This window comes from Mustela nigripes, chromosome 3 (assembly GCF_022355385.1).
Source record: "Mustela nigripes isolate SB6536 chromosome 3, MUSNIG.SB6536, whole genome shotgun sequence".
In the NCBI taxonomy this organism is placed as follows: Eukaryota; Metazoa; Chordata; class Mammalia; order Carnivora; family Mustelidae; genus Mustela; species Mustela nigripes.
In genome coordinates this window covers 38,406,250-38,429,983 of record NC_081559.1, presented here as the reverse complement: position 1 = coordinate 38,429,983, position 23,734 = coordinate 38,406,250, and the positions used below count along the sequence as shown (strand labels likewise).

General features: G+C 50.4%; 1 protein-coding gene across 1 annotated transcript; it reads right to left on the bottom strand.

Annotated features, from left to right (window-relative positions):
- Positions 1 to 206: 206 nt before the first annotated feature.
- On the bottom strand, positions 207 to 17,632 carry SPATA3 (spermatogenesis associated 3). Its single transcript, XM_059392711.1, has 3 exons — positions 16,761 to 17,632; positions 6,828 to 6,971; positions 207 to 234 (listed from the first exon to the last, which is right to left on the bottom strand). Exons 1-2 carry the CDS (start codon positions 17,560 to 17,562, stop codon positions 6,856 to 6,858), a joined length of 918 nt encoding a protein of 305 aa, XP_059248694.1. The 5' UTR covers positions 17,563 to 17,632; the 3' UTR covers positions 207 to 234; positions 6,828 to 6,855.
- Positions 17,633 to 23,734: the final 6,102 nt, after the last annotated feature.

The following is a 23,734-nucleotide window of genomic DNA, read 5'->3' as shown; positions in this document are numbered from 1 at the left end:
GTGAGTATGGGCAGAGAAAGTTGCCCCCCTCGGGTCTGTGGTCCCCAACAGGAACAGGAGGACCCCACCCTTTTTTGCCTGTTGCTCTACAGTCATCCCACACTTATCTCCCAAACCCATTTGCCAAGTCCAACTTTGTGTCTCTGAGTAAAACACACTAATGAAACAGAATTCTTTTTTTTTTTTTTTTTGTTCTATTTTGGTGACAAGAGAGATCCTTGATGGAAACTGGATCTGTAAGAAAAAAATAAGGATAGAGCCGTTAGCTTGGACAACATTCCATGACCTTGGGATTTTGGTGGCTTTCCAGTTTTACAACCCCATGGGTGAGGAGGGTTCAGCCGCTGAGGTCTTCTTGGGGAAAAATGAATTACATAGGATTCAAATTTCTTCCATTCTCTTGTCCAGTCTCCTTTTCATCCAAACAGCCACTTGGAGCCTGGTGTTCCCCTTCAGGCTGTAACGCACTTATGCAAAATGCCTGGCTCACACTTGGCTCAGTCAACTAGTGTCTTCTATTCTCTCCCCACCCTGAGAGCCCCTAGCAGCTGCAGTGGAGCCTCCCTCCCCCAAAACTGGGCCATGGCAGTGAATTTTACTGTGCTCGGTGCCCGAAAGGAGAGGGGAAACAGCCCTTTCCTTTCGGTGCCTCCTCATTTTCAGTGGGATGCTAAGAGACAGGTTTACCAAGCTTTAAGAAAGAAGGTTCTAGAAACACCTTTTACCACATAAGGGGTTTTGCCACTGCCATTAGATGGTTCTTTAGGCTCTGGACTGAGGAGGACACTAAACTATTTCCCTTCTACAAGGTCTAATTGCTAAGCCTTTGGAACTCAGGATGTCCCAGAGAACCTCCCCCAGGCACACAAACCCTCATGGGGCTTTCCGGGATTCAAGCACTTGTCCAAGCCAACAGGTCTGGACATTGGAGTTCATCTGTCACTCTGCTACCGTATCATCTTCTAAAAGCACTCCTGCCTCTTGTTGGTGCTGCTGGCAGGGTTCCCGCCTAGTTTGCTCTACTCCTTTGTGCAGTAAAGGGAAGCAAACTCAGCCCCAGAGTTGGGGTAGAATATAGGGGGAGCTCTGGATTGGTCTAATGCAGTCAGGGTAATTTAACTCCCCTCTGCCATTAATTTGTTGAAGAAGACACATGAGACCCAATTCAGGGGTATGTCACCCCAATTAGAGGGCAGGTATACCAGGGGCAGGGGCTTCTGGGAAAAACTTAACACAAGAAGAGACATGAGGAGGAGGTGGCCTTTTCCCTGACTTCTGAGGGTCAGGTATGAGGATGAAATTCTGGGAACTCTTCCAGATATCCGCCCGTGAGGGGGAACGAGCCCCTTCTTTGCTGAGGGGTGTCAGAGCTGAAAGCCAGATTAGTCCCCAGGTCCCTGCCGACCCTGTTGAGTTAACCATCCATGTGCTGCTTCCCAAGTGTTCCCTGAGATAATCTCCCTGTTGCCATTTTGAATTAGGTTTTCTTGAAATTTGTAGCACCAAAAAATCTTAAGCCACATTCCACATCAAATCAAGTCTTAAAATGCCTCGTGGCAGTTGGAAACCTACCAATTCGCACTTTCAGTTTTACAGCTGAATTAAGGGGAGAGAAGTCCGAGGGGAGCACTTTCCTATTTACCAAGCACCTTATCCATTAGAGGTAGTTATTTTTCACCCTGCCCACAAGTGAAGGCATTCTTCTCACGGGGCAGTGAAAGCTTTTTGATCAGGAAGGATCAGCATTGAGGGCAATGGTCGAAAATGCAGGATGTGTAGGAAGTAGGAAGGGCGAGTCCAGGAAGCACCTGGGTCAGCCCATCCATCCCAGGAGGGGAAGAGGCTGTGAACCTGGGTGTGGGTGCATGGTCCCCCCTCTGTTCACTTTACAGATGAGGGTGGGTCCCGGCCACAGGATAGGGAAGCACATGTCTGTCTGTCCGCACTCCGTGAGGCACAGAAGAACAAACAGACATGTAGTAGCAGGGCCCTCACAATCAGGTCTCAGCCCTGCTCATCAGCGCCTTCTGCTGAGATTGTCTCTTTTCTGCCTTTTCCTACCTGTGGATACCACTTGTTGACCTGAAACCTACCTGCTCTTCTCTATCTCTGAGAACTTACTGGGACCCTGCATGCTTGCCTAGACCCAGAGCAAGCCCACGGCAGGTGTCTTCTCCACTGGCACCTTCCTTCATTACCAGACTTCTAAATGGCATCTTCCTGGCCTCCGTTCCAGACTCTCGGCTCTATCTAGGTCTTCTCTCTGAGTCATCTTATCCCCTGCCTCTGGCTGTAGATTTCAGCTCTTACGAATCACTCCCTTGCTTGGAGCTAAGACCTGGCTTTTCCAGTGACTTCCATATGTCCATCTGCCTCCGTGACATGTCCCTTTGGTAGTCCAATGCCTCAATAGTAACAACAGAATAGAACAGAACTCTCGATTTCCATCCTCTCCTGCGCCTTTTGTCTCTGGCAATGGCACCCCAAGGAGTCATCCTTGAGGCTTCCCTTTCACTCATCGCTTCATCCAACCTATCAGCAAGACTTGCTGGTTCTGCCTCTGTAATGTCGCTGGTCACTTCCCCTCTGCAGCCATCCCCTTGATCCAAGTGCCATCTTTGCTTGTCCAGCCCAGTGCAGATGATTCCCACCTGGTCCTCCTCCCCCTTCCCCAACCTCTATCCAACAGGCACTGCGATTGTTTTGAAATCTTTGAAATGAAAACCAACAGCCTGAGAGACATCTAGAACACGAAATCTTCAAGGCTCTACCTGACCTTGGTCTCCCCTGTGATGGCATCCTGACCGCCAGAGCTCCAGCCATATTGGCCTTTTCTCTGTCCTAAAACATGTTACGTTCCTTCCTGCCTAACTGTTGGATCTGCTTTTCTGTCTGTAAGCACCCTTTTCCCCCAAATTTGCACTGTCTGTCTCCTTCTGCCCTATATGTCTCAGCTCAGAGAGGCCTTTGCAGACCAGCCTATTGCAAGCAACATCCCTGCCTGCTCACCCGCCCTTTTCTGCTCTTTATCAGATCTACTTTATATCTTTATTTCCTTGATAACACTTGCTGCCAAATCCAGTGATCTTGTTTATTCATTAAACGGGTCAATTGTCTGTCTGTGGCCACTGGAATGCAGGCTCCCTGGGTTGGAGGATGGGTCTTTGGTTCTGTCTTGGTTTACTCCTATAACACAGTGGGAGGGACCTAAGAAATATGAATGAATGAATGCAATATTTAACCAATGAACATGCTCTCTTGTCATTTGGACTCTGCCGTCTAGCTTGGGTGTCAGAAAGCATTTGTCTCCATGGGAATTACTATCCCCTGCCCCCTTTGCCTGGGAGCCTTGGCCAGTTTAGATCCACAGACTTTACCGGACTTCCAAGCCTGAAGCCCTTGCCTTGGCCTGTGGGTGGGTGTGGCCAACCATTTCCCGCTGTGGTCATCGTGTCTCACAGTCCCCAGTGTGGTGCCGGGCACATGGTCAGTACACACGACAGCTGTGTTAACCCACTTGCCTATTTACAGGGGTTCCTGAGGGGAACCCCAGGGTGTTGGGGTGGGAGACACTATGTTTGACTAGTGTCCAGGAATTGTCACTGCAACTTCTAGGCTTTTAGAAAGTTCTCTCCTGACCCCTGCTGGTGGCACCATAGACCTCAGACTCCTAGTGTCCACTGAATGATGGGATAGGACACTGGAGTGCCGGCTCTGGCAGAAGCAACTCTGGAAGAAGCCAGGTCTTGCTGAGGGTCAGTTAAAGGACATTTCAAGGGCCCCAAAGCCAATGAACACTCCATCCCAGTGCTGGAACCAAAGTTTGACCAAAGCAGTGGGTCACGTGGGGGAAAGGCCACCTCATCAGAATTGCCAGGCATGGGCTATGGGGCCTTGGAAGAAGCCTGTCTCAGGCGGCAGGTGCCTGTCTCTCTCTCAAGGGACACTGGAGTGGTCAGGGGACAACTATGGCTGGAGAAAAGAAGTCCATTCCTGGGAGGACCAGCCTGTCGGGTGTGAGCTCTGTCGTTGGACTGGTTTTATCTGGCCTGGAGAAGGCAGGTCCCCAGGCCTGCCTCCAGGCAAGGGGTCCACCCTAAGAAGACATAAGGAGTCACCCTTCAGAGCAGAAGAAAGAGGTGAGCGGTGCCAAGTTCGGGCACAGCATGCATTGGCCAGTTTGTTAAGTGAAGTCAGCAGTATAGAACCCCACAGGCCACTTGAACCCTCACCTCCAACACACTCGCAGCCTCAGTCTCTGGGGAATCTTGTTGGCTTTGCCACCGATTCACTCTCAGTGGCAGGGACGTGACCTACTCCAGGCCCTGGATGGGGTTCCACTCTACTCCCCTCCTCCCGTTTTCCCCCTCCCCATCCCCTTTACTCACCCTCCTTGCTGTCTATAAACATCTCCCTCCTCCCCTCTCTGAGCCCCTCCATGCAGGGCCCCCGACACCACATTAAGTCGCCAGGATTTCTGCCACTCATCTTTCAACCCTGGTTAAAGCAAAGACAGCGCCCCGGTGTGCAGCTGCCAGTCTTAGGGTCCAGCGCGTGTTCTTGGAATACACAGGACTCCGCTTTGAAAGCTGAGCGTTTCTTGGGCACCCTCCTCTGCTAGAAGTGCATGACATTTGGGATTCATATCTCCTGTGAGTCTTTTTATGGCAAGAAATAGGGTTTTCCATTTATGGCCACATTTAAATTTGCCTTGAAAATAAATGCATGTAAGTTCAAAAGAAAGCTAATTTTAAAAGGAGTAAGGCTATTGCAGGTGTCAAAGTCGGCCGAGTTTGGGGAACACTGAGTTAGGAGGCAGTGTTGATGACGCAGATGGGGCAGCGGCTGTGTGGAGGGCCTCTTCTGGGCGAGGCCCTCTGCTGAGTGTTTGACATGCATGTTTTTCACCTACTCCTTCAACAACCCAGTGAGAGGGGTACTGTTATTACCCCATTTAACAAGAAGGAGATGGCAGGAGTTAGGGAAAACTTGCTCCAGGCCCTAGAGATCCTGGATGTGGGAGGGGAATCCAATCTCAGGCTTGCCTGCCGCCAGTGGCAGAACCCAAGGGGACACCGTGGCCCCTGTTTAAGGAGCCTTTAGGACACAATGCTTTCGCTCAGGGTCATTCTTCAAACTGCGCATCACCACCTGTGACCCAGCCTGGCGAGTCTGAACATCCCCTCATTAAATCCTCAAAACCGCTGCCCCTGGAGGTAGTTATTATTCCTCCTCCTTTGGCAAAGACATGCCTCTTACAGAAGTTAAGCAAGGCATCCCTGAAGACCCAGTTACCGGGCTCTGTCTCCAAAGCCTGAACCTTTCTGACCACTTCCACGATGGTCATAGTCACAAGACTGGCCAGCTGGCCAGCCCTGTCCTCTGAGCACCCTTTCTCTGCCTCTCAATAATCTCAGGACAGAGGTCCCATGACCTTCCTGGTTTATAGACCGGGAAACTGAGGGCCTCAGCTACTCTGCTATTTCATGAAGCTTAAGGTGCTTTTATTCTTCCATGAAAGTCCCTTGATCAGGCAGTAGAGCCCCGGAGTGGATGGTGAGTTTCCTTTTTGGGCTGGGCTTCTGAGATGCTTTGAGCATCTGTTCCCACCACATGCCCTACGGTGGCCATTCCTCATCCATTCCTATGGCTGGTGGAGTTTGGGAGTGGGTTGAACAGCTGCCATTACCATTATCCCCCATTATTAGGCATTCACTGCCAGTGGATTTGACAATGGCAACAACCATGGGTGCTCTTGGTGCCCACCTAGATCCTCTTTCTGGGCAGGTGTGTCTATTCCCCAGCTCCTGAGAACTGTGAATGTTGGCTGCTAATCACTCAGAGCTGCCTCCTTCCCCAGGAACTTTCTCTCAAGAGGGCAAATGAGATCTGCTTTTCCCCAAAGACATACACTCCTCACTCCTACTGCCAATCACTCAATGATGGAGGATCACAGAAGGCCAAGCTTCTTGCTCCAAGGTGAGACCAGCTCTGTGGTTAATTTACACACCAGAGCTCCCCTGGGATCAGGCTGAGGCTGGACTCCAGCTGAGACCTCCTCCTTGTTCTACTACTTCCTCTCTCCTCTCTTACCTCCTTCACTCCTATTTTCCCTCATAAATCCTATGCACCAAATCCCTGTCTCAGGCTCTGCCCCTGGGATCCTGGCCCAAGACAGGGGAGGACTGGAGGTACCATGTAAGGCATACTCCCTGCCCTCAAGGACTGTGTAATGTAGTTGGAGAAACAGGCCACATAGGTACCAAGAAATCGATTGCCCACAGTACAGAGTAGAAAAGGCTGGAGAAAACAGTGTTAAAAAGATGGGGAGATCACTGGAACTGTAGGTGGGAAGAGCTTATGGAAGAAATGGGACCAGGTCATGAAAGATAAGTAGCACTTCAGAAGGAAAGTTCTCTCGGCAGAGAGAAAGTTCCAAGGGAAGTCCTAAGAGAGATGGGAACCTCTGTCCAACCTCTGTCCAACGTCTCCGGCTTCATCCTGCCTGGGATCTGTGACTAGGGAACCTCCACCCCCCGGTGAGTGTTGGGGGAGCTCTGATTTGACAATCCAATAATGGGTCTAGCATTTTCCAAGAGTGTCAGGGCTGCTTGAGAGAGCCATGTCAGATGACCCTGAGGCCAGGAAGTCACTCAGTTCTTACGCTTTCCCTAAGAGGCTGGAGGTTTGGTCCCTCCATAAATTATTCCTCCTTTATTCCTAGAAGGGACAGATACTCCCTCAGCCCTGCACTGCAGGCACGGTGACCCAGTGGGCTTGAGCGTTACCTGTGCAAGGGGACAGAGGCACAAAGGGGGTACACGTACCTGCCGGACCGTGGGCCTGGGGGGTTGCTTACAAGAATTCAGTGGTGTAATAGGCAGCTCCTAGGGCCCCCAGAACTACAGCAGCAGTCCCGAGAGCTTGGAGCACGCGAATTACGATGAGTGGAGTGTTTCCTTGTAGGTTTTCTGTAGAGCAAAGCAGAAAGCCCACAGGTTGGGAGAATCTGGACTCTAGTGCCTGTCCACAGACAGGGGAGGCAGAAACTGTAGGATCCCCTCAGCAGTTCAGAAATGCCCATCTCCCACTACTGATGCTCCTCCCGAGGGAAAACAGCTCTGTCCGCCTCTGTCCGGTGACTCCCTGCCACAGGACCCCCACCTCCGAGGATGGGCAAGCCTGGGATGCCAGCTTCTGGGGACACTCAGGAAGCAGGATATGAAGGCAGGGAAGGCTGTGGTGTGCAGGCCCGAGCTAAACATCTTATACCCAGTGTCTTCCTCCAGCCTCAAAACAACCCCGTGAAGTAGGTTCTATCATAGGCCTCTATTTTGGAGAAGAATCATCTCAGGAAGCCGCATGGGATGCCCACCACACCGGCAAGGAAGATGGACCATTGTGCCAGTGACTGTGAGGAAGACTTTCCCAAAAGGCAATATCCATTTGGACAACAATCCTGCTGAGGTAGGGAATCTTATTTGATGTGAATGTGTATTTAAAACCAAGATCCAACATTCGGCTCCGCTGAGAAATGTAAAGAATATGGAAGCTGATGGTGTGATTTGAGTGGAATTAAGACTAGAGGTCTCACCTGGGCCAGGCAGCATCTCTGCCCCTCCCTCTCCTTCCCCTAATGGGGAACCGCCTTGCTTTCACCTTTCCCTCCACCTTTTCACAGTAAGCCAGGGGAAGATCCCAAGACCCTTCTAGACTCAGCGCAGATAGATACCATTGACACTATAAAGTCTCTGTGGACCCAAGCTTTGGAGGGGGCTCCCCTTTTTTCTGAAGCTCTTTGAACTTCTAAGAAGCAGGGCTCACTTCTGGGCTCCCATCTTAGTTTCTGAACGTACACATCTCACCTTGCCACATAGACTGCACGATTTTTAAAGGGTCAAGTTCCCTGTTCTGGTTTTCCTCACAGTACCTAGTCTTCTATGCCCAGGAGGGGTTCTCACTTGTTGGTTTTAAAGCGACATGAAATCCATGGCATGGCTCGACAGATGGACAGATGGACGGAAATACTAAGTGTGTGCGAGGAAAATCAGTAGAGGTGAGCGGTGGGCAGGTCGTTCCTTGATGGGACTTACCAGACTGTAGAGTATTTTTAGCTCTACACATGTTCTCTCGACACACTGGGCTACCTGTATGCCTCTCTCATGTCCAAGAGGTGGTGATTTTCAGGGATGGACAGGAGAGTGGATTTGGTGGGGAAGGGAGCAGGAAGAGAGTGAGGCATCAGTTTTGCTCCTGGAGTAGGGATCTGAGATCCCCAAGAAGGGAGTCTATTCATGGACACTGGTGAGACCTTTGAGTATAAGTATAGCTACTCTGGGGCCCAGTCCTGGGGACAGAGGGAGGCACATCGCCTTGCGCTACTGGGAAAGTGGACTGACATCTTTAGTTCCGTTTTCTGTACAGGGTTCTTCCCGTGAGTGGAAGCAGCAGCCACCAGGTGGCTTTCTCCTGATGGATTCGTGGGAGAGGAAAGGAAGGGCAGGTACCTCGGAAGATGCTGTGGGAGCCTGGGGGCGTGTCCCCTGTGGAGACTGTCAGAAATGGTTGTGAAACGTGAAACCCTCTAAATGGGGTGGAGGTCTTGCTCTTACCAACCGGCCATGTGGGTTCCAATCAGTATTTATCACTGAATTCTGGGGGAAATTCATAAGCAGGTCAAGAACCTGAAGCTCTCAGGTATGGTGTGGGCCACAGAAGGAGGCCGGTGGCCCAACAGAGCACTGAATCACAGTGCTCTGAGTGAGAGGGACTTTTCTAAGGGCTGCGAGGGAGTGTGCTTTGAGGAAGAAGGGGGACCATGGAGAAAAGAACCACGAGCCTCCTAAAGAAGTCATTTCCGGTAAGGAAGAAAACTGGGCCCTCTTTGTGCAGATGGGGGACCCCTGGGCGTGGGTCTGGTCAGAAAGGGCAGGGCGCCAAACCCCAGGAAGTGGCCACCCTGGAGAGGCTTCCTTTCCGCCTGGGATTCTCAAGAAGGAGTTACAACATGGCAGCTAATAGGGTCCAGGACAGAGCCAGGCCCTGGGACCCAAGTGCCCCGAGGATCCAGCCCCCCACGCGCTCCAGAACCTGTAGAAAGTGAGGAGGCTTGGGGATCCTCTCCCTGGCATGGTGGGCCAGACCCGAGGAAGGAGGACATCAAAGATGCGGCTATGACACAGGCCCAGACGACGCCAGCAAGCAGAGCTGCCGGGGCAAGTGGAACAGGAACAGAAGGCCCGCGGGCCCGCACGAGTCACAGCCCCTGGATGGACAGAGAAGGAGAGAGATGAGGGAGCCCTGCCTCTAGGAGGCGTGGGAGAGCTAGGTAGACAAGGGAGGGAAGACTAAGAGGGGAACCTGGTTGTTTTAGAACCTGGAGCTCCGCAGGCCATTTTGAAATAATGGCGCTATTATTTGTTTATTCTCAGTTTATAAACCGGGAAACTGAGGCTCAAAGAATAGATGGGATGTGGCCTTGTAACACAGAGATTGGAAGAAGTGGGTTTCAGCTCAGGGCTTCTAACTCGTCTGGTGCTCCATCCATGGAATTCACAGAAAATGACAGCGGTAGGAGAATGACTCTGAGATTCCACTGGAACATGGTCCATTCTTCTGCAGCTTATTGACTGATCCAGAAGACAGTGGCTGCTCCAATTTACAGTCCTTGAAACTTTCCCAAACTTCTCTCCCATTTGTCCTCTGCTGAGGATGCCAGGAGTCCTCAGATATGGCGCCGTCTGCTGTTACACAGGAGGACTTCCGGCGGACAGTTTCCTCCTCCTCCTGGCTTGGGCCCTGGCTTCTTGACACAGCTACACGTTCTTCCAACATAAGCTCCCCAAAGCCAGTGATCAATGGGGCAGACAACACACACTTCCTCCTTAGACCTGCCTACCACTTTTATTTTCCTGGAATGGAGAAGGAAGGGATTCTAAAAGGCAAGCCTTATCTTTTTTCTTTGTTAATTGTTTTAATAGACATTTAATTTCTGTGTCATAACATTTATTCTTTAAAGTGTTCAGTGGTTTTTGGCATATTAACAAAGGTGTAAATCCATCATTACTGACTAATTCCAGAACGTTTTCATCTTGCACTCCAAGGAAACCCCATGGCCATTTGCAGTCACTCCTTTCCCCACCTCCCCCCAGTTCTGATCAATGGATTTGCCTATTCTGCACATTTCATAAATGGAATCGTGTACAACATGTGAGTTTTGGAGGGCTAGCTTCTTTCACTTAGCCCAATGTGTCTCAGGCTCATCCATGTTGTAGCACGCGTCAGTGGTGCCAAATAGGATTTCATTGTATGGATGTACCACATGCTGTTTATTTGTTCATCAGATTGTTGATATTGAGTTTGTCCAACTTCTTGGCTACCATTAATTAATGGCGCTGTGAACATTCATGTGCACGTTTTTGTATGGATGTTCTATTTTTAATTCTCTTGGGTGTGTCCCCAGGAGTGGAATTGCTCGGTCATATAGTAACTTTGCATTTGACCGTTTGAGGAACTGCCAGATTGTTTTCAGCACCAGCCGCACCATTCTGTGTTCCCTCCAGCCATGGATGTGGGTTCCATTTAGATTTTAGGGGCACCTGGGTGGCTCAGTTGGTTGAACGTCTGACTTGATTTCGGCTCAAGTCATGATCTCAGGGTTGTGGAATCGGGCCCCACTTCAGGCTCTGTGCTTGACTCGGAATCTGCTTGAGATTCTCCCTCTTCCTCTCCCTCTGGCCTCCCCGCTTCAAACAAATAAAGAAACAAATAACATCCTTTAAAAAAAAAGATTTGGATTTCAGAAAATGGCGCCCTTATGTAAAGGCCTTCATCCCTTATCATCCACCCTTTTTCGCACTCTGGCTTGAAGGAATAAAATTGCCCTGGCAGAAAAGTGCAGGGTGTCCACTCTAACCACGGGCAGGCCACCCCAGTCACCTGCGTGGCCTTCTCAATAAGCAGAATTCCTCCCCAGGGGTGAGCCACATGCATTCCTCAAAAGATGTGGGGTTGGAACATTTTGCTTTCTACAGATATCAGTTCTGAAGGCCATAATCCAGAAGTGTTTCCACCAGTGGTTGATGATCACAATATATGCAATATGTAACACTCAAAACCATTTCTACATGTTAAGAATGGGTTGATTCTTAGCCACCGAAATACCATTGTCCGCGCAATCGCTTGGGGCTAGCTCTCTCACTCACACCTCACTTGCAGTTTATATCCACACCATCCCGGAGGAATAAGCTGTGGCCCAGAGAGTGTGGCCTATTTGGGATCATAAAGCCACTGGCACTGGCTCATGGTGAAGCCAAAAGAAGCTCAGAGAAGGGTGTTCTTCCTCCTGGGGAAACTTGGGACTCTTGGGATCAGAAGGTCAATGCTGCAGTTAAGAGTGAAGATTATAGAGTCAGAATCGACGGAGGTCCTCCTCTTGGTGTTACCAGTGCCTGCTTGAGAGTGTGTTGTTTGGTTTCATTAAGCCTCAGTTTCCCCATCTATGAAAGGGAGACCATGATGCTAATACCTCCTTTATAGGACTGTTAAATGGGAAGATGCACACTGACAGCGAGCTGAATGCTAGGTACATGGTAAATGCTTGGGGGTTGTTAGTTCGTTACTACCATTATTATTATTATTAGAAGTAGTAATATTAACCAGCCTGTCTCCCCAACTCCACTTAATTCCCTCTATGCAATCCAATGCTCAGTCAGATTCTGGCTACCCAAGAAGACGGAGGGCCACTTTTCCTAGACAGCCATTCAATTTTCAGACAGAACTAATTGTTGTTAAATGTCTTCTTGTTGAGCAGAAATCTGCCTGTCTCTAGTATCTTCCATGGGTAAGGCTGCCAGATTTAGCAGATAAAAATACAGAAAGCCCATGCAATACCCGGGACTAGAAAGTTACTTGTTTATCTGAAATTCAAATTTAACTGGGTGTCCTATATTTTATCTGGCAACCCTGAGTCAGACCTCTGAGGCCAACAAAGAACAAGTCTACTCACATCTTTTACTTGACAAATTTCCTCCAATTCCTTCAACCAAATCTCATACATCACACGGTTCTTGCTTTCCCAACCCCTCAAACCCCATTATCTTCTTTGGACTAGATTGCTAGGCACTTTTCACAGCACACAAGAGTATGAATGACCACCTCCCTTGTCCTAAACCATATACTTCTATTAACACATCCTTGGTTTTTATTTGTGAGCAGCCACATGGCACTTCTGACTCCTAATAAGATAGTATCACCACGGAGCCAAGCGCAATGTTGATCGATGTGTATGTGTGGCTGCCTTCACTGAGACCCAGGGTGGTGAGGACTGGCAAAATCCAGGGATCCTGAAGTCCTAGGTAACAACAAAACCCCAAACCCTCACACTTCACCAGCACGTTCCAGAATACACATCAACCATGCACCATTACCCGAAATGAACCCGTCTCCTGGGGACCCTAGGACTCCACCAGCAGGAAAGCTAGATGTTCTTGAGTTAGAAGCCTGCCCACCTGTTTTCCTGGATCGAGAGGATGCTTTCGAGTTAGTGTCCTGAGGTAACAGGCCCCGGGTGGAGGAGTTGGTTTCCGGAGCTGGGAGAGCCTGGGGCGCAGACTGTCGCGGGGTGCTTACAGAGCTGGGCTGGGGGGTAGATCTGGGGCTGGCCTGCTGCGGGGTGGAGGCGGGGCTGGGCTGCTGCGGGGTGGAGGCGGGGCTGGGCTGCTGAGGGGTGGAGGCGGGGCTGGGCGGCTGGGGGGTCGAGGCGGGGCTGGGCTGCTGAGGGGTGGAGGCCGGGCTGGGCTCCTGCGGGCTGGATCTGGGGCTGGGCTGTTGCGGAGTGGATGCCGGGCTGGGCTGCTGCGGGGTGGACTCGGAGCTGGTGCGCTGGGAGGTGGAGCCATGGCGTCTGGATTCCGGCTTCTTCCTTTTGCCCTTCCTCATGGTGGGTTCTCTTCACCTAAACGTGGACCTACATGGAGCTGCCTAATCTTCCGGCTCCCTCCTGGAGGGGCCGTTTGCCCTGCCCTGGGGGAAGGGTCTGGCCTCGGGAGGGACCTAAGCCCCGCAGAGAACAGTCACCTCCACCCCTCCTGTGAGGTCACAAACCCAGGGTGGTTCCTATGGCAGGGTTCTGGGGACAGTCTTCTCTGCCTACGCCAGCCTGCTGTCCTCCCTCCTCCCCAGCAACCGGGATAGGCAGAAGGCCCTCAGGGACCTGGGTCAGCCTGGCTACGGGAACCGGGACATCTTGGACCCCCCAAGATGTTGCGACCAGAGCGCCTCCTTCAGGCACCTCTCCGCTGGTGCGCTCCTGGGTCCCTAAGCGCTCTCTGTTCGCTTTTAGACACCCTCCCCCCTCTGAAGCTCAGCTCTGCCAAGGGTTTCCACAACCCAAAACAAACTACTTCACCATGCATCCTGTGAGTTTTAGGCAATTTTACTGAAGGTTTGGGGGTCCACGGGAGGTCCGCAGGCTTCTCCCATATCAGCTGTTTCCTCCCCATTCAGAAGATCTTAAAGTAGCTTCACCCTTCTTCCAAAACCTGCCCTCCCCACTGTAGGAAGGGGCTAGGGATCCGCAACTTGGATAGGAACCTCGCTTTTGCAAAAGAATTTCCCCTATAAGACATCACAGTTTGGAAAACTACACTTTCTTTTAACTCAGTCGCGGCAATGATGGACTACCTCTCAAACCCCAAACTCGTCGGGTCAATTAGGAGACTATGAATATTACTTCAAGGTAAAAATATAAATCGATTTTCCTTTCAGGATGGAAGCGGAAAAGGCGTTTTTAAAAGACAAGCCTAAGCTTCACGCTGTGACCGCAACACAGAATGTGCTCACCTTGGAATACTCTACCTCTGCCATAAATGCATCAAAAGGTGGGTGAGTATTCAGCAGCGAAACTCATGCTCTTGGGGGTGGGGGTGTGTGATGCCCTTGGCCAAAGATAGGGTTTAGGGCAGACATTGCTAGAAGGCACCTCCATGCAAGGCCAGACCCGATGTGAAATGTGAAATGACAGAAAGTATTTTGGGATTCTAGATCCTGAAAAGACCATAATGATTCTCTTTTTCGCAGAAGAGAAACTGAGGGAAACTTAGGGAAATTAAATCACCTTCCAAGATCACCCAGCTAGTTGGAAGCATTGACAGGGTGAAGTTCCCATTTCATTTCATGATTCCAGCAGGCAATAGGGAATCAGATCATTATACAGGCCTTAAAAGTCAATGGGCTAGAAAGATCCCTTGAGTGAGAAGACTGGATTCTTCTTTAAAAAAAGTCACCAAGGATTAGATGTGGAAGATCCCTCAGATCAATAAAGTCAGATTGGATTTGGTTGACCATCAGCACAAAGTAGTTCAAGGAGCAAACTGAGTCTACAAGAAGGTGGTAATTCTCTAGAGTCAAGAGCAATGGATCCCTCTGGGGGAGTCAATTTAGAATCAGAGAGACTGGAAACTGGGGTCAGGGACCCTGTCCAGATTTAACAGACAGGTTGGGAACTCCAAAGGCATTTATCTCTGCAAAATTAGATTTCCAGACACCAGTGGGCTTTTGCCTGGGGCTTCAACCTGATTTAAATCAGGGGTTCTCAACCTCAGCTCTATTGACATTTGAGGCCGGATAAATCTTTGCTGTATGAGCCGGATGATTCTCCTGTGTATTGTAGGAAGTTTACCGGCAGCCCTGGTGTCTGCCACGAGATGCCAGTAGCAACTTCTTCTCCCACCAAAGATGTCTATAGACAATGCTAAATGCCTCCGTGTGTGTGTGTGTGTGTGTGTGTGTGTGTGTGTGTGTATGAAAGAGAGAGAGAGAGAGAGAGAGAGAAAATTGCCCCTGGTCGAGAACCCTGTTTTTTAAATGAATTAGATAAGGGGCGAACATGCATGGGTAGTCTTTCCTGGTAGAGATGAAAGAAGTGTGTCATTTCATACCAAGGAGCCAAATGGCACAGAGAACAGGTCTCTCTTCCTGAGGAGAGCGATGGAGAAAACACAGAGGCTCAGGCTTTGGGAGGAGTGAAGAGTTTTTCTATGGCAGTGGAAAAAAATATGGGTGGATTCTTTCATAAGGGTGATTCCAAGAAGCAGGGAGACAGTACTCATGGAATGAGAGTTTGGTCCAGAGGGATGAGGAAGAACAGCACTGCGATACTTTGCTAGAAGGTCTTCCTTGGCCCCCACTGCCTTCCCACTGGAGCAAAAGTTCCCGGCTGGAAGTCTGACTTCATAACATGGTCACAGACCAGCACCCCAGGTATACTGACCAACTCTCTGCTATCTTTTCTAGCTCTTGCCAGCTGTGAGAGTGGAGGCTTGCTTTCCTCCATCTGTGAAAGCCCTTCCCCTCTCTCAGCCCGCCCCCCCGCCGTCATTACACTTCCCATCATCAGGTTCCATCCCAAGTGGACCAGTCTCCTTGAGGTCCCCAACTGGAAGAGACCCTTCCCTCCCTGAGTCCCAGATCACATACCGCATGGTGTTAGAGTGATGGGTTTCCTGTCTTCCCTTGAGTTCCCTACTCCCAGGCTGTGAGTACCCTGGAAGGCCCGAGTCCAGAGAAGAAGCGCAACACAAGCTTCTCCAAGGTGAGGGTAGGGGGACAAAGAAAGCAGGAAACCGCCGAAGGCAGGGTGAGCATGGAATGTGAGGGCCAACAGGCTGTATCACGAAGGGGTTACTTTCCTAAGACGGGCTGCGGTTTTCTGGCCTTGCTTGAGGATCTTGGAACAGTCCACAGGCAAGGGGCTCTCCTACTTGACCTGGCAGCCATGGGACAATCTTGTGCACTATTTGGCAAGGTGAGAAGATGGAGTCTAGGGGGAGGTGAAGTGAGGATGAGGTTCTGAGGGTGTGAACATCCACACCCGGTGGTTCTGGACTTCTGGCTACTTCCAGCGCGCTAAGAGCAAGCGTGTCAGCATTTGCCCCTACGCTCGCATCTTACAGTTGGGTGACACCTCAGACACCAGCTGGCCCTTGGCTCCCACCTGTGAGGAACGGGAGCTAGTTCTCCAAGGGGACAACCTGCTCTGGTCACCAGTAGGAGGGTGTCTGAGCTTTGAGCAACTGGGTATTGGAACTCCCCATCCCAGGCACTTCCTTCCCTGCTGCCGCCGGCCTCTGGAGAGGACTTCCTGGAGACAGAGGGCACCTGGTGCTCATTCCAGAGCTCAGTGTCCAAGGCCCTGGACCCTCTGGGGCCATAGGCCTGGATTCCTTGATAGGCATGCACTCAAGAGCAGAGCAGGAATCCCGACCCATCACCTCCTCCAAAGCTTAGCTGTGAGGAGGAGACGTGAAAAGCCCTTAGGACAGTCCCTAATGCACACCAGGCAGGGTTTTCTTGTCAATTATGCTTCCCTTGGAGGAGAAGCCTCCAGAACCAATCAAGGAGTAAGTGGATGTGGAAAGGCCGGGGTGGCACTGGGTCCTAGAAACTCCCAAATCTGTACCTTGCAGAAGTGTGATGCAGGGTGCAGGGGGAGAAAGGGGCTAGGTGGATGGGTGGGAAGAGTTTAACTCTACAAATTCAGTAAATGTGAATATTTTTGACCAGAGATTGCCCCAGCGAGCACACCTGGGCTGAGAAATCTGATGAATCTTCATCCAAACCGGTGTTAAGTGGAGGCTCTAGGAGCGGGCCCGTGACATGGGGGATGTGTCCACTCCCCTGGACCAGGACCGCACTCCCTCCAACCTTGCAGTTTCCACGCACCCCCTCCCCCGACCCCCACCCGCTGTCGGGACCCTCACCATCCGTCTGGGTCTCCTGATCCACGAGAAGGACGCTGCCCCGAGCCCTGGCATTGCGCCCTGTGCTGGCGGCGGGCTGGACGTCCAGGACGCAGTCCGAGCGGCTGGGGCGGAACACCGCCGTGTGCACCTCCACCGAGGGGCTGTGCGGCGCGAAGGCGCTGCAGAGCAGGGTCTCCATGCGGCGGCGCGCCTCGGCCTCCTCTTCCGGCTGCGGCTGCACCACGATCCCGACAAGAGCAGCAGGCGGCTGGCGGTGCCGCGCCTGCACCTGCTGCAGGAGCAGCTGCAGCCGCGGCAGGTTGGAGCGCAGCGCGGACGCGCGGCACAGCACCAGGAGCAGCCGGGGGTTGCGCTGGGGCGCCGGGCAGGGCACCCAGCCTCCCGACGGCGGCTCCTCCGCCGCCTCGCGGCAGGAGGTCTCAGACCCAGCCCGAGCCGCCCCGCACTCGCACGGGTCCGTGGCCTTGCACCTGTCGCACCTCCTCTCTTTGGCGCAGCGCCTGGACTTGGCGGCCGGGCAGTCGGCGCTGTCCCACCCGCTGTGGCCGGGACGCTTGCGCTGCCGCGTGGCGCAGCTGCTGTGGTAGCTCGCGGTTCGAGTGGACGAGGGCCTGGCGCAGTGATCGTCCGGAGCCTGCTCCAGAACGTCCTGCACGGTCAGGCAGCCCTCATCCTGCTTCCAGAGCTCGCCGAACAGCAGTATCCGGCCGTGGCCCTCGACGGGCTGGGCCCGAGCCTGTTGCTGAGACTCCGCCTTCCTGTCCTGCGGGGCCCTGGAGGGCCCGGCCCCAGGCTCCATGCCCGGTCCCGGCTCTCTTGCCCCTCTGGGCCCCGGGGCGTCTGTTGGCCACGGGACAAGCCGCCCTTCCCTGGAGCATGTCACAATACCCCTGCGCCCTCCCTACCTCTTCCTGTCCTGACCTAGGGCCTCCGCCCTTTATTTTTTGGAAATCTTCCAACATAGGGAAGTCGCTGCCGCTTGCCGCGAAAATGCCAGCTGTGTTCAGTTTCTCTTGTCATTTTGTGTGTCTTCGGTATCAACAGGGGAAATCCTTTTATCTTGGGGTTGGACCATTATGCCCAAGCCTCCAAGTAAAACAGATTTTCCTGCACCTCACAGGTACTTAAAAAGCAGTGGGAGAAAAAAAAAAAAAAAAAAAAAAGACGATAAAAGGCAGTGGATCCTGGTGCTCACTGCACCTGGGACACCTGAAAAGCGGTAAGGAAAAGCGGAAAGGAACACCTGAAATACTTGCTGGGTGAACTGGGAGCCAGGGTCCTGGGTCCTGCCTGAACTGGCTGGGGCTGCAGGAGATGGTTCGCGGTCCTCTCCCTTCTTCTATGGGTATGTATTTGAAAAATCCAGTCTTTTCCTTCTGTATTTCTCCTTCGCTCTTTACACAGAACTGTACTTTGCTATTTCTGGTCACCAAATATGTGTGTGTTTTCCCCACACTGAGCAATTCTGTGACACCAGCTGGGTGTCCTGCAGTTTAACTCTGTTCTGACACCGTCTTCCTAGGGATAGCATCCGATCCTCAGATCAAGGGTGGTGTCCGGAAAGACTGCCCCCCACCTTCAGATGCCAATTACAAGTCCAGGTTGTTACCCTTGCTTCTGAGCAATTGGCTGTAAATCTGAGATTCCCACAGTCCCCTCCTCAGGTTCAATTGCTTTGCTATGAATGGCTCACAGAACTCAGGAAAACAGTTTACTTACTGTTGACCAGTTTATTATCAAAGGATATATAGAAGGAGCGCCTGGGTGGCTCAGTAGGTTGAGCGTCTGCCTTCAGCTCAGGTCATGATCCCAGGGTCCTGGAATCGAGTCCCACTCGGGACTCCCTGCTCAGCGAGAATCTGCTTCTCCTCCTTCTTCTGAGCCTCCCCCTGCTTGAGTGTATGTGCTTGCTCACTCTCTCTCACTCTCAAAGAAATAAAATCTTAGGAAAAAAAAAAAAAGGATATAGAAGACCCGGATGAACATCCAGAAGGAGGAGATGCACAGGGCAAGGTGTGTGGGACACGGCGCAGATCTTTCATCCCACTTCTGCACACACAGGAATTTCCCTGAACTTCCATGTGTTCCTCAATCTGAGAGCTCTTGGAATCCCAATACCATTGGGATTTTATGGAGGCTTTCTCATGTCGGCATGATCAAGTATTAACTCCAGCTCCAACCTTCTTGACCCTCTCTAGAAGATGGGGGGTGGGGCTGAAAATCCCCAACTTTTAATCATGGCTTGGTCTTTCTGGTGACTAGCTCCCATGCAGGAGCCCATGCAGAGTCACCTCATTAGAAAAAAACCACTCCCATCACCCAGGAAATTCCACCAGATTTAGGATCTCCATGTCAGGGACAGGGTTAGTGACCAAATAGTAGAACAAACAATGCTCCTAATGCTCTTATCACTTAAGAAATCAAAGGGTTTCAGGAACTGGAGGCAGAGACCCAACAGGTACCTCACAGGGCACCAAAAAGCCAGAAAGATCTTTAGCAAAATCAAAACAAAAAAGCATAAAACTCCTTATCTGCCCTGGGGAGATGGGACAGAGGTATTCAAGAGAGCCACAGTGATTGGAATTCAAGGGTAGGGAAAAAATTTTCCCTTTGTTAATTTTTAAAAAATGAGCTTTATTAGGTTGTTTTAAAATTATTTTTTAAAATATAAAAACTAGGGGCACCTGGGTGGCTCAGTTGGTTAAAGCCTCTGCCTTCAGCTCAGGTCATGATCCCAGAGTCCTAGGATCGAGCCCCACATTGGGCTCTCTGCTCAGTGGGGAGACTGCTTCCTCCCTCTCTCTCTCTCTGCCTGCCTCTCTGCTGACTTGTGATTTCAGTCTGTCAAATAAATAAATAAAATCTTTAAAAAAAAGAGCGTTCCAGATTATTTTGTATATATATATATAAAAGACTCTGAGCCAGAACCTCTAAGCGGGGATCTTGCTGAAAGCTGCAGGACCCTCTGGGCCAGGGAATTGGGAAGGACGGGGTAAAGATAGAAGACCCCACAGCTTTGCAGAAGCATTGTGGACAGTTTTGGGGGGACTCTTTCCCTATCCTGGTTTTTCAGCCTTGGACCAGAGACTCAGCTCACCTTTCATCTGGATAATGTTGGCAAGAACACTTCCAGCCCCTTCCTCCTTCCTCGGCAAATCCAAAAGTTCAGAGTCAGGGACTCATGGGTGACCTTTCCCTAGGGTGCTGGGTCACTGTGTTATAAATTGATGCTAGTTTCATCTAGGATGAATCAGACCTGTCAACCTGGCCACACAGGTGTCTGTTCACCTTTCCACAGGGAGACCTGTGGAAAGTCTGTGTGGGAGTCTTTTTTTTTTTTAGAAGATTTTATTTATTTGAGGGAGCACAAATGTGGGAGTTGGCGGGGAGGGTAGTGGGAGAGGGAGAAGCAGACTCTCCACTGAGCAGGGAGCCCCCAGGACTCCATCCTAGGCCCCCAAGATCATGACAAGCTAAAAGCAGATGCTTAACCAACTGAGCCACCCTGGTGCCCCTGGATGTGTGAGGCTTAAGATTTGTGTCACCGTAGGAAGGAGGCGGCCCTGCCTGGGCTTGACCTGAACTTTTTTTTTTTTTTTTTTTTAAGATTAAAAAAGGTCTCATTTGTTTATTTGAAATAGAGAGAGCCAAAAAGCATGAGCAGGGGGAGGGGGAGAAGGAGACTCCCGCTGAGCAGGGAACCTGACATGGGGCTCCATTCCAGGGTCCCTGGATCATGATCAGAGCTGAAGGCAGTTGCCTAACTGACTGAGCCACCCAGGTGCCCTTTGACCTGAACTTTCCAAGCCAGCTTTATCAAGTTCCGAACTGGGGAGGACCAGTTAGGAAGGACTAGAGGTCCCAGACTCCCGAAACGTAGATTGGAACTGAACTGTAAGGAGGGAAGCCTGTTTCCTTCTCTGGCTCTGTCCCCCTTGACTGGGGTGAAAGCCGCCCGAGGCTGCCAGGGACAGGCCAGTGCTGTGTTCCTCACCCTCAGCTCACCGAATCAGACCGTTATCTGAGGACCCTCCTATTTAACTGTCTGACATGGTGGGCTGTCCTTCGTCAGAAGGTGAAGACTGAGGTACCACTGACAAAGGGTCCACGTAGGCCACACCCCTGGGCACAGTGAAGACGCAGCATGGGGACAGGAGCAGGGAGGTGGCCCAGCTACCAGCTTCAGCGTGACCTTACAGAGGAGGAGGATGGTGCTGGAATCCAGGCATCCCTAGCAACCCTTCTGGGTCCCCCCCACCCCCAGAGGGAGAGAGATTTATGGCAGAAGTGGCCTAGAGGCGGGCCCTAGATGTATGAGTGTACCACATGAATTCTAAGGCTCCTTAGCATATACTCGGGGCGGGAGAGAATACATCACCCCAAAATGTGTCACTTTGGATTATTTTGAGCTGAAGGCAAGCAAGACCCAACAGACACAGGAAAAGCTTTTTCCCTCTCCTTTAACTGCCTAGAATTTAGATAGGGGGCCCGACCCAGAAAGAGAGCTATTACCAGATAATTTTTTTTTTTTTTTTTTTTTTAACCAGAGAGAGTTTCCTGCATGACAGAGCCAACACCCGATTACCAAACACCTGCTTTTCTCATCTTTCTGGGACTTGTCCTCCTCCTCCTGGAGCCCCAGGTCCCTTGTCCCGTTCCTCAGTTCAGGACGGCATGTGAGCCTCAATTGCCTGACTATCTTTGAGTCTCCTATTTTTATGGGGCTCCCATATGTAAAAAATTAATTTTTTTTTCTCCTGTTACTCTGTTCTATGTCAATTTAATTTTTGGACCAACTAAAGAACCCAGAAGGGAAGAAGGGAATATCTTTCCTCCTCAACAACTTTGAACTCCTTCGTGGTTCATCTAAGTTGATGTAACAAAGAGATCCAAGGATCTATTGGCTTGGAAATGATATATATATTTTTTCTATTGAGGTCAGCCATAGACGCTCTGCTCCCTTCACAGGTGACTTCCTTTCCTGCCTCCAGGGTAGCTGGCCCAGCACTCTTCAGCCCCCAGACAGAGGATACAAAGATAGGAGGGAGGGAAAGGTCGCATCCTTTCTAGGGCATGATTCGGAAGTTGGGTGCATCAATTCCACTCATGTTCCATTGGCCAGCACTAGCCACATAACCACCTTGGCTTTGGGAGAACTTGGGACTTGTGGCCTCTCGTCAGGCACCCAGTTACTCCTTCTGTTACAAAAAGGAAGAAGAGATAAAAAGATATTGAGGGACTCCCCTTTGTGTCTAGTAATAATTGTCCCCATTAATTGAGATCTTTCCGTGTGCTGGGTGTATGCATATGTTATCTTTTTCTGCCGTCCAGCAATGGGTAGGCACCACCTCCAAGTTCTAGATGCAGACACCAAGGGTCAGAAGGGTTAAGTAAGTTGGCCAAATTCAATCAGCTAGTGAGTGGTAGTTCTGGGATCTAAACCCACGTCTGACTGGCCACAAATGGCTGGGATGCAGGAAGGAACATAACATCCTGAGGCTGAGATGGGGCTAACCCTCCATCATTCTGGCTTCTGGAGGCTAATCCAGATATAGGCCGTGGGGGGAGAGGGAGGGAAGGGAAGGTTGGGTGAGGAAGGGAAAGAAGGAATCGCCTGGAACAAGCACCCCCTTCCCCCAATTGTTTTAGGCTCTCAAATGGTAAAGCTTCTGGGCATGGAGTTTTAAGGGCACAGTGAGAAAAGGTTGGTTCTAACCTAACCAACCTCTTCTGACCAAATGACTAACCCTTCCTTCCTTTGAAGGTGAGTAACTTTCTGACTAAAATATTTATAAAATATTTTCATAATAAGGGATATTGAGAAGAAAGATTTACTATTTCAAATATCATAACTCTTATTGCCAACTTTGAAAAGTCAGGAAGGTCCTGCTTGGATATGGGGTTGAACCCAGAGGTTTGCAAACAAGTGTGAGAGGTGTGTGGCAGGACTTGCATCTGTTTGGGTCCCTTGCCTTTGCGTCTGGTTGCCATATTGGAGTTCCCCATAAAATTTCATTTAAGGAAAGGATTCTGCAGATAATGCTTGGAAACTTCTGAACTAGACCAAATAGAATAATGTTATGCCTGATTCTTATTTATTTTGAAAAATCATTTAATTATTTTAAACAGGTAATAGAGGTATATGGCTAGATTGAAAAAAAAAAACCCACATTGTTGCTTCTGTTTGGCTCTCTTGGACTGCTCTCTAGGGGAGCCAGCTGCCACATAGTGAGGACACTCAAACAGCTCTGTGGAGGAACTGGAAGGTTTCAGCTCTAGGCAACCTTTCAGATGACCCAACCCCTGACTGATACCTTGTGAAAGACCAACCCTGGACTACTCAGCTAAGCTGCTCACTAATTCCTGACCCTCAGAAGAGGGTGAGATAATAATATTGTTTTATGCCACTAAGTTTTGGGGTAATTTGTTACGCAGCAATAGATGATTCATGCAATGTCATCCCTGAGTCCCACTCTAACCATCGTAGGAATTCCACTTTATAGAGAAACAGAGATGCCAACAGACACATGAAAAAATACTCAACATCACCAGGATTCAGGGAAATACAAACTAAAACGGCAATGAGATACTACCTCACAGTGGTCAGAATGACTAAACTCAAGTCAGGACACAACAAATATTGGCAAGGATGAGGAGAAAGGGGAACCCTCTTGCACTGTTGGTGGGAATGCAAGCTGGTGCCGACCTTCTGGAAATCAGTATGGACGTTCCTCAAAAAATTTAAAATAGAGCTACCCTACAACCCAGCAATTGCTCTACTAGGTACTTATCCAAAGGATACAAATGTAGTGATCTGAAGGGGCACGTGCACCCCAATGTTTATAGCAGCAATGTCCACAATAGCTAAACTATGGAAAGAGCCCAGATGTCCATCAACAGATGAATGGATAAAGAAGATGTGAGATTATATCTATATCTATCTATCTATCTATCTATCTATTTTTATATAT

Excerpts from the sequence above, each read along its gene's own strand:
- SPATA3 (XM_059392711.1), bottom strand. The coding sequence starts at position 17,562 with ATGGAGCCTGGGGCCGGGCCCTCCAGGGCCCCGCAGGACAGGAAGGCG. Across the intron at positions 6,972-16,760 it reads TCAGGAGACCCAGACGGATG|AAAACCTACAAGGAAACACT; the intron begins GTGAGGGTCCCG and ends TTTGCTCTACAG.